The sequence below is a fragment of the Oncorhynchus gorbuscha genome, linkage group LG24, assembly GCF_021184085.1.
Source record: "Oncorhynchus gorbuscha isolate QuinsamMale2020 ecotype Even-year linkage group LG24, OgorEven_v1.0, whole genome shotgun sequence".
NCBI classification, from domain to species: domain Eukaryota; kingdom Metazoa; phylum Chordata; class Actinopteri; order Salmoniformes; family Salmonidae; genus Oncorhynchus; species Oncorhynchus gorbuscha.
The window spans coordinates 15,855,419-15,866,240 of NC_060196.1; the positions used below are offsets into that span (position 1 = coordinate 15,855,419).

Here is a 10,822-nt window from a genome sequence, read left to right on the forward strand (position 1 = left end):
ATTATTATTTATTTTTTTAAAGGACTGTTTCGGTTTTTCCACGTTTTCTTATTTTGTATATGTATATTGTTCACGTTATCATCTTTATTAGATGCTGTTCTTCCACTAACCTCATTGCAACTCCCCTCCAAGTCTCCGACCACTACCTTGTATCCTTTTCCCTCTCGCTCTCATCCAACACTTCCCACACTGCCCCTACTCGGATGGTATTGCGCCGTCCCAACCTTCGCTCTCTCTCCCCCGCTACTCTCTCCTCTTCCATCCTATCATCTCTTCCCTCTGCTCAAACCTTCTCCAACCTATCTCCTGATTCTGCCTCCTCAACCCTCCTCTCCTCCCTTTCTGCATCCTTTGACTCTCTATGTCCCCTATCTTCCAGGCCGGCTCGGTCCTCCCCTCCCGCTCCGTGGCTTGACGACTCAATGCGAGCTCACAGAACAGGGCTCCGGAAGGCCGAGCGGAAATGGAGGAAAACTCGCCTCCCTGCGGACCTGGCATCCTTTCACTCCCTCCTCTCTACATTTTCCTCCTCTGTCTCTGCTGCTAAAGCCACTTTCTACCACTCTAAATTCCAAGCATCTGCCTCTAACCCTAGGAAGCTCTTTGCCACATTCTCCTCCCTCCTGAATCCTCCCCCCCCCCTCCTCCCTCTCTGCAGATGACTTCGTCAACCATTTTGAAAAGAAGATCGACGACATCCGATCCTCGTTTGCTAAGTCAAACAACACCGCTGGTTCTGCTCACACTGCCCTACCCTGTGCTCTGACCTCTTTCTCCCTCTCTCTCCAGATGAAATCTCGCGTCTTGTGACGGCCGGCCGCCCAACAACCTGCCCGCTCGACCCTATCCCCTCCTCTCTTCTCCAGACCATTTCCGGAGACCTTCTCCCTTACCTCACCTCGCTCATCAACTTATCCCTGACCGCTGGCTACGTCCCTTCCGTCTTCAAGAGAGCGAGAGTTGCACCCCTTCTGAAAAAACCTACACTCGATCCCTCCGATGTCAACAACTACAGACCAGTATCCCTTCTTTCTTTTCTCTCCAAAACTCTTGAACGTGCCGTCCTTGGTCAGCTCTCCCGCTATCTCTCTCAGAATGACCTTCTTGATCCAAATCAGTCAGGTTTCAAGACTAGTCATTCAACTGAGACTGCTCTTCTCTGTATCACGGAGGCGCTCCGCACCGCTAAAGCTAACTCTCTCTCCTCTGCTCTCATCCTTCTAGACCTATCGGCTGCCTTCGATACTGTGAACCATCAGATCCTCCTCTCCACCCTCTCCGAGTTGGGCATCTCCGGCGCGGCCCACGCTTGGATTGCGTCCTACCTGACAGGTCGCTCCTACCAGGTGGCGTGGCGAGAATCTGTCTCCTCACCACGCGCTCTCACCACTGGTGTCCCCCAGGGCTCTGTTCTAGGCCCTCTCCTATTCTCGCTATACACCAAGTCACTTGGCTCTGTCATAACCTCACATGGTCTCTCCTATCATTGCTATGCAGACGACACACAATTAATCTTCTCCTTTCCCCTTCTGATGACCAGGTGGCGAATCGCATCTCTGCATGTCTGGCAGACATATCAGTGTGGATGACGGATCACCACCTCAAGCTGAACTTCGGCAAGACGGAGCTGCTCTTCCTCCCGGGGAAGGACTGCCCGTTCCATGATCTCGCCATCACGGTTGACAACTCCATTGTGTCCTCCTCCCAGAGCGCTAAGAACCTTGGCGTGATCCTGGACAACAAACTGTCGTTCTCAACTAACATCAAGGCGGTGGCCCGTTCCTGTAGGTTCATGCTCTACAACATCCGCAGAGTATGACCCTGCCTCACACAGGAAGCGGCGCAGGTCCTAATCCAGGCACTTGTCATCTCCCGTCTGGATTACTGCAACTCGCTGTTGGCTGGGCTCCCTGCCTGTGCCATTAAACCCCTACAACTCATCCAGAACGCCGCAGCCCGTCTAGTGTTCAACCTTCCCAAGTTCTCTCACGTCACCCCGCTCCTCCGCTCTCTCCACTGGCTTCCAGTTGAAGCTCGCATCCGCTACAAGACCATGGTGCTTGCCTACGGAGCTGTGAGGGGAACGGCACCTCAGTACCTCCAGGCTCTGATCAGGCCCTACACCCAAATAAGGGCACTGCGTTCATCCACCTCTGGCCTGCTCGCCTCCCTACCACTGAGGAAGTACAGTTCCCGCTCAGCTCAGTCAAAACTGTTCGCTGCTCTGGCTCCCCAATGGTGGAACAAACTCCCTCACGACGCCAGGACAGCGGAGTCAATCACCACCTTCCGGAGACACCTGAAACCCCACCTCTTTAAGGAATACCTAGGATAGGATAAAGTAATCCTTCTCACCCCCCCCCCTTAAAATATTTAGATGCACTATTGTAAAGTGGTTGTTCCACTGGATGTCATAAGGTGAATGCACCAATTTGTAAGTCGCTCTGGATAAGAGCGTCTGCTAAATGACTTAAATGTAATGTAAATGTTTATTAATTATGTTCAACCATCACCACGCTGCATTTTGGTCCTCCTCTCCTTCCCAGGAAGAAAAACGTTACATGTTTTCTACATTGCTTTGTTTTTGCAGTGATGTGTTAGCCTGGTGTATCTTATTTTGATTCTCTGTATATACTGTACAGCATCACTGCATTTGTGAAAGACAACATGGAAAAAGGTCAAATAAAGCCTTCTGTTTCTGGATATTCATGCTCTTCAGTGACATTCTTTCTGTGTTGGTCATCTTTGGTTAAATAATTTTAGGAAAAAATAACACAACCCATGCTGTGATAATACATTTACTCATCTTTTATGGTGCATACTATAATTATAGTATCAACAAATGGCACAGAAATATGAAAGAGGGTTAACCATGTTAGAGTATATTGATAGTTGTAATTAGTATTTATTGGGCCATCGTGTAACGATTTATTGAAATAACTTTTCATTAGATAACAAGTTGTATGTTTTGATGGAGGTAGTTAATTTTGTGTCATCTATTTAATGTTTTGAGAGTCTTAATGCATTTTGCAAATTAAATGTGTCATTTTGGCCAACGTGTTTCAGTTTTGGGCTGCATGTTAATTGTTTAGAAAACGTTAATTCTGTTTGGACACATTTTATCAAGAAAAACTGCAATTTGCTGCATTGCTATATTATTAGAGAATAACTATGATATTTAAGGCAATGCGTTGATATTGAGTCTCTTTCTCTCCACAGTACTCTGCTCAGCCCAGCATTCAGCCCAACCTGAGACTCGGCAGGTGAATGGCCTCGTGGGAACGGTTTTCTATTTTCCAGAAAGGGTGTTGAACTCTGGCAGTTTACTTTATGGAGACCTTGGCAATATTGCACAGGTGCACCCTGGTAAACAAAGTAATACCAACCTTGAGAAGAGATTTAAAAACCACCTTCACTGGAACAATGTTACTGGAGTCTTCACTTTGTCAGACCTACAAATAGACGATTCTGGGGTTTATACTGTGGAGAATACAGATAAAGGGAAGACGAAACATATATTTCAGCTGACTGTGTACTGTAAGTGTGTGTGTGTGTGTGTGTGTGTGTGTGTGTGTGTGTGTGTGTGTGTGTGTGTGTGTGTGTGTGTGTGTGTGTGTGTGTGTGTGTGTGTGTGTGTGTGTGTGTGTGTGTGTGTGTGTGTGTGTGTGTGTGTGTGTGTGTGTGTGTGTGTGTGTGTGTGTGTGTGTGTGTGTGTGTGTGTGTGTGTGCTGTAAATAACAACATCATTAAAGTGGCAATCAGCAGTAGAAACAATACTAAAGCTGTCACCTTTTGGTTTGGTAAAAAGCTGAGGGATGTTTCTGGAGAAATGTAACCACTCTCAAATTCATAGACCGAGCTATGGATTCAAGGACTGTTCAGCCATCATATAAAAAATCATAGTGTGTAGACAGATAGTATTTGTTTACAATTTCTTTGTTTACAAACACCGGAGTAAAAACAAATTGTGGGTTCTAAGCTCAAGAAGCATTTATAAATATTCTTCAAGAATCAATGGGTACATTTCATTAACTTCGAAGTCCAAAAATGAATGTAGCAACTGCTCTTTGCCACTTTAAAGATAAGTTCCATTTCACTAGTTCACATTTTTTCATTATTTGTCTTCCAGATGTTCTGTCCAAACCTCAGGTGACGGTCCATGATAACATCTCCTGTAGCATGGTGTGTTCTGTGGAGAACGGGAGAGAGGTGACCCTGTCCTGGTACAAAGGAGGGGAGATACTCAACCAGACCAGCAGCCCTGACCACAACATCACCCTCTCTATACCTCTCAAGGTGGATGAACAGAACAGAGACTCTTACAGATGTGAGGCTGCCAACCCAGTCAGCAAGGAGACAGCTGTTGTTCCACATTCCTGTAGAGAGAGTGATCCCTCTCAAGGTGACAGGTAAACACATGTACAGTAGCAATGTTACATTACAGACATCCAGACAATACCAACTTCTATATGAAACAATAAGTATGGTAGAGCTCATTTTATGAAACCCAATGTTTTAATAAAAGTATTGTTTTCTCTCTTTGTAATTTAGATGGTGATGAGAGGACTCGAGATTGTCTTATTATTGCTGTAATCTGTGTTCTGGTTGCCTCAGGACTTGTTGGTCTTGCAATATATCTGAAGAAGAGGAGAAACGGATACTCACATGCAGGTATTTAGCTTTTTACAGGGTGAGGTGATTCTCCTTGTCAAATTCAAAACATGTTGTGCACAACCTTTTTTAATTATCATGGATAGTGTTTTGGAAAAGGTAAGAAGAGTTTGCCTGAACAACGGATGCAGGTCAAATGAAGTGGCGTATCTTCCACACTTCCTCTGCTTGGTCAGACAGTTGCATTGTCTCAGACCACTTCTCTAAATGTTGATAAAGCAGAAGGCACACACACACAAGCACACTCTGACAATCATTACTTTGTAGCTTCTCTGGTGCCAAAACGACAGTTAGCACAGACACAGGAATCCATAGTTGTCACGTTCTGACCTTAGTTTATTACACTCGGTTCCGTTATTTCTGAGGCATCCAGATGGAGCCATGCTCGGCAAGCTGTCAGGAATTGGCCCGCTGCTCGCCACGTTGGAGCAGCGCTGGCCGCTCAGGTTTCTATCGGCCTATGTCGCCCTGTCCTGTCGTTGTGTTAGGTTGGTCAGGGCGTGAGTTGGGGTGGGTTGTCTATGTTATTTTTCTATGTTATATTTTCTACGTGTTTGGCCTAGTATGGTTCTCAATCAGAGGCAGGTTTGATTGAGAATCATACTTAGTAGCCTTTTCCCACCTGTGTCTTGTGGGTGATTATTATCTGTTTAGTGTGTCTGCACCAGACAGAACTGTTTTGTTTTTTTTTGTTCTCTTGTTGATTTTTGTCATTAAGTGTTCCGTTCTATTAAATATCATGAACACTCACGACGCTGCGCATTGGTCCGATCTCTCATACTCCTCATCAGAGGAAGACGAATGCTGTTACAGAATCACCCACCAACCAAGGACCAAGCAGCGTGGTATCGGGCAGCAGCGATAGCTGGACTCCTGGACATAATAGGAAATTTTGGACGGAAAAGGACCCTGGGCACAGGCTGGGGAATATCACCGCCCCAAGGCAGAGCTGGAGGCAGCAAGAGCTGGAGGCAGCAAAAGCTGAGCGGCGGCAATATGAGGAGGTAGCACGGCAGCACGACAGGCACGAGAGGCAGCCCCCAAATTGTTTGGGGGGGGAGTGTGGCAGAGTCAGGTTGGAGACCTGAGCCCACTCCTCGTGCTTAACGGAAGATGCTCAGTATTGGCCAGGCACCGTGTTATGCGGTCAAGTGCACGGTGTCGCCAGTACTCGCTCATAGCCCGGTGGGCTATAGGCCAGTGCCATGCGAGAGTGGGCATCCAGCCAGGGCGTGTTGTCCCAGCCCAGCGTGTTTGGTCTCCGCTACGCCGTTTTGGCCCAGGGTATCACGTGCTGTGTCTCCGAGGCACTGGGAGGGTGCAGTGCGTTCTATGCCTGCGTTCTGCCCGTGCCGGGCAAATGTGGGTATTGAGCCTAAGGGAGAGGTGCGAGTGGTATGCACCAGATCTCCAGTGCTCACCCACAGCCCGGTTCAAACTGTGCCTGCACTCTGGATGGTCCGGGCTAAAATGGTGATCTAGCCGGGAGGAGTGGTGCCAAGGCTGCGCACCAGGGCTCCAGTGCTCCCCCACAGCCCGGTCCATCTGGTGCCTCCTCCAAGCACCAGGCCTCCTGAAGGTCTCCCCAGCCTGGTGGGTCCTGTGGCAGCCCCACGCACCAGGCGCTCTCTCCGTCTCCTCCCTCCAGGTCCGCCCATCTGTCCTGAGCTGCCAGAGCCACCGTCTGTCCTGAGCTGCCAGAGCCGCCCGTCAGCCAGGAGCTGCCAGAGCCGCCCGTCAGTCAGGAGCTGCCAGAGCCGCCCGTCAGTCAGGAGCTGCCAGAGCCGCCCGTCAGTCAGGAGCTGCCAGAGCCGCCCGTCAGTCAGGAGCTGCCAGAGCCGCCCGTCAGTCAGGAGCTGCCAGAGCCGCCCGTCAGTGAGGAGCTGACAGATCCGCCCGTCAGCCAGGAGCTGCCAGAGCCGACCGTCAGTGAGGAGCTGACAGATCCGCCCGTCAGCCAGGAGCTGCCAGAGCCGCCCGTCAGCCTGGCGCTTCCAGAGTCCGGTGCTGCCGGTATCTCCCATCTATTCGGGACCCGCTGCAAGGGTCCCCAGTCCGAGGTGGACGGCGAGGGTAGCCGCTCCAAAGGCGCCACTTAAGCGGGCAAAGACTACGATGGAGTGGGGTCAACGTCCCGTGCCAGAGCCGCCACCGTGGACAGACGGCCACCCAGACCCTCCCCTATAGGTTCACCTATGGGGGGCGGTACTGTCACGTTCTGACCTTAGTTTCTTTTTTATGTCTTTGTGTTAGGTTGGTCAGTGCATGAGTTGAGTTGGGTTGTCTATGTTATTTTTTCTATGTTATATTTTCTACGTGTTTGGCCTAGTATTGAGAATCATACTTAGCCTCCCGGGTGGCACAGTGGTTAAGGGTGCTGTACTGCAGTGCCAGCTGTGCCACCAGAGACTCTGGGTTCGCGCCCAGGCTCTGTCATAACCGGCCATGACCGGGAGGTCTGTGGGGTGACGCACAATTGGCCTAGCGTTGTCCGGGTTATGGAGGGTTTGGCGAGAAGGGATATCCTTGTCTCATCACGCACCAGTGACTTCTGTGGCGGGCCGGGCACAGTGCGCGCTAACCAAGGTTGCCAGGTGCACGGTGTTTCCTCCGACACATTGGTGCGGCTGGCTTCCAGGTTGGATGCGCGCTGTGTTAAGAAGCAATGCGGCTTGGTTGGGTTGTGTATCAGAGGACGCATTACTTTCAACCTTCGTCTCTCCCGAGCACGTACGGGAGTTGTAGCAATGAGACAAGATAGTAGCTACTAACAATTGGATACCATGGAAAAGGGGGTAAAAAAATATATAATCATACTTAGTAGCCTTTTCCCACCTGTGTCTTGTGGGTGATTATTATCTGTTTAGTGTGTCTGCACCAGACAGAACTGTTTCGTTTTTTTTGTTCTCTTGTTGTTTTTTGTCATTAAGTGTTCCGATCTATTAAATACCATGAACACTTACACGCTGCGTATTGGTCCTGTAGCTCCCTTCAGGAACCACGAGCACAACCGTTCCTTTAACTGGCGGCTTTATTCTGTAGTTTTAATCAGAATTGTCACCTTCCGTGAGAACTATAAAGTAAATGAAAAATACAGTTAAGCGCACTCTTACAACCTTATCTTACGAGTGACTTATTAGCTTGGTATAACTCTGAAGTGCTTACATACATAACAGTTTAACCGGCGTTATAACGGGTTCAGATTAAACACATGAATAAAGGAAAAAATACCTCATTGGCTGCTTATTACAGAAGGGAGGAAATCAAACTTCACACTTATTATTCCTGGCATGAATTCACACTTCATCCTAACATACACTCTTCAACCTTTATGAACTACACCCGATGACATGAAAACTTAGCTAACGCAGCGCAGGATTGCCTTCCCTCCAAAAGTTTGTTGCTACAATAAGGATCCCCGTTACAACAGTATTAGCTACATAGTTCCGCTTGTATTATCATTTCCCCCGCACAGCGGACACGTAAACAATTCAAACAAAAGACAACAACATAGCCTGTATGTCTAACTGTCAGTTACAGGTCCGATCTCTCATACTCCTCGTCAGAGGAAGACGAATGCCGCTACAATAGTAACATGAGTCCTTAGTGTTTGTAGAACCTGTCTTGGGGATGAGCATTTGTGCATATCTGTCAGTTACTCCCACCCACACTGTATATTTCATTTACTTTATTTTGCCTTTATAGATTCACCTGAAAGAGAGCAAGATGACGTTCAGTATGCAGAGATAACTCACATTAAACCAGCAGAAAACCAGGTTAGTAATCATTCTACAGGCTGATAAACATAGGAGATGTAAACTGTTGGCTTTATCTCTGTGTCAGTGGGTTCATGTGGTATTGAGTTGCACAGACCACCTGAGTTTGATAACCGGCCTGATGTCACTGCAACCAGTTTTGCCCAAATGAAATGTTTATGTTGGACAATTAGAAGAGTAATACCTTTGAACTTCCTGTGTATTTTACAGTATTTGTCAAGTCTGTTGATTTTTATGCTTGGCTTCATGGTCCCTCCCACTAGATTTAGGAATGGTTCTAGATGTGTTGACTGTTGAGTTACCTACTGCAGAACAATGAGAATAGACAAGAGAGCATCAGTCTTGTTTCCTTCTTTTGGGGTACAAAGTATCTGATGACGAAACATATGATCCTTTATTCTTTCCTACCCCCCCCCCCCTTTCCTTGTCCCTCTCAATCCTTTCCTCCCTCCCTCTCCCTGTTTAGGAGGATCGAACAGGTATACAAGGACTGGAGTCACTTAGAGACAACCCTAACCTGACAGTTTATTATACACTCCAGGTACATCACATGGCTGCCAGCGAGGATGTTGACACTGCATGAAGTTCCTGAGAGGGTGACATGATAATTCACATCCCAGAGAAGGCGTTACATCCTGAAGAGGACGTTAAAGACAAAATTATAGTCAATATTCATTTTAGAAAACTTCATGGAGACACAGTTGTTCCTGGAGACAATTCCCATTTAACCAATGCGCTGTTGTCATTTCAGTCATTTCAGATTTCCTTTGTTGGTCATCATCACTGTCTTTTGTTGAATTGAGCCTTGATGAGATTAAATTCAATAGCTATGCCTAGGGTTATTAGTAGGGTGATCCCTCTTTTCAAGTGCCCATTGTCCCAATGTATAGGTTAAAACAACTGGAACCTCTTTTAATACATTTCACTAGTGTGTTTTCCATGCTTTGCTGGTCAGAAGCTTCTTTTCAGTTCTGTCTGTTCTGTTGTTTAAATGTAGGTGCCTCCCCTGTATCGTTTTATAGCTGGCCATTGTTTAGCTTGCCAGTGGATAGCTGCTGTGTACATAAAAAGCAGATGTTTGGTGAGATAAAGCCACCTACCTACTCCTCAGCATAATGGCTATTAGACTACGTTGGAAACCACCATATAGATTCTGTTGAAACACTTCTGAGTGGTAGATCTTGATTTGCCTTTTGACTCAGAAAGTGTTCTTGGTTGACATTTTACTCTCACAAAATGCAATCGTGATTAAGTGTTGTTCAGATCTTGCTTTGACAACAACTGTGTTCACACAGTTTGAATGTACCAGAGTCACAGTTTAGTTTATTATGATGGACCACTTATTGCTTGTCCTTATCTACACAGTATTTAGCTCAACGGGTTAAACATTAATCAGCAATAAGGTTCCAACCGGAGAATTTCATTGTCTGAAGAAAAGCACAGGAACGCAAGAACACTCTCTCGTGACAGAGCGTAGGCTTTCTGCCAGACCACCCACTCAAAGAGCTATTATGAGCCCCACCTTTATAATAGAATCATACAACCAGAATCTAAAGATGGTGACATCTTGTGGAAGCCCTAGGAAGTGCATGCTCATCCATATCTAAGGTGGATATCCACTGGCACTGTTTTCTAAATTGAGTTCTCACTTCCTGTTTGGATTTCTTCTCAGGTGTTTGTCTGCCATATGGGTTCTGTTATACTCACAGACATAATTCAAACAGTTTTAGAAACTTCAGAGTGTTTCCTATCCACCAGTAATAATACTATGCATATATTCCCAATTGGGAAAGAGTAGGAGGCCGTTTACTCTGGCCATGCCTTTCATCCAAAAGTGAAAATGCTGCCCCCTAGCCTCAACAGGATCTTAAGAATACAATCACTAGAGATCCTGGTTGGAGTCCAGGCTCTGTCACAGCCGGCCGTGAACAGGAGTCCCATGGTGCACAATTGGCCCAGTGTTGTCCGGGTTAGGGGAGGGTTTGGCCGGCAGGGATGTTCTTGACCCATTGCGCTCCAGCGACTCCTGTGGAGGGGCGGGCGCAATGTACGCTGACACGGTCGCCAGGCGTACAGTGTTTCCTCTTACATTACATTTACATTTACATTTAAGTCATTTAGCAGACGCTCTTATCCAGAGCGACTTACAAATTGGTGCGGCTGGCTTCCGGGTTAAGCGGGCATTGTGTCAAGAAGCAGTGTGACTTGGCTGGGTTGTGTTTCGGAGGACACACGTCCCTTGACCTTTGTCTCTCCCAAGTCCGTACGGGAGTTGCAGTGATGGGACAAAACTGTAACTAACAATTGGATACCGCAATAATAGGGGGTACATTTTCTTTACAAATAAAATAGAATACAATCACTGACTCCTGCAC

General features: G+C 47.2%; 1 protein-coding gene across 6 annotated transcripts in view; it reads left to right on the top strand.

Annotated features, from left to right (window-relative positions):
* Positions 1-10,441, top strand: part of LOC124012308 — a 26,045-nt gene extending 15,604 nt beyond the window's left edge. For 2 of the 6 annotated variants that reach the window (XR_006834695.1, XR_006834694.1), the window contains exons 2-6: positions 3,220-3,537; positions 4,130-4,409; positions 4,552-4,671; positions 8,377-8,447; positions 8,914-10,441. Coding sequence is in view for 2 of the 6 variants with exons in the window: in XM_046325787.1 (XP_046181743.1) it covers positions 3,220-3,537; positions 4,130-4,409; positions 4,615-4,671; positions 8,377-8,386 (665 nt within the window). In the remaining 4 variants the exon portion in view is untranslated. The remainder of the gene's footprint in view (positions 1-3,219; positions 3,538-4,129; positions 4,410-4,551; positions 4,672-8,376; positions 8,448-8,913) is intronic. The other 4 variants (XR_006834697.1, XR_006834696.1, XM_046325787.1 and 1 more) reach the window with 3 other exon arrangements.
* The last annotated feature ends 381 nt before the right edge of the window (positions 10,442-10,822 follow it).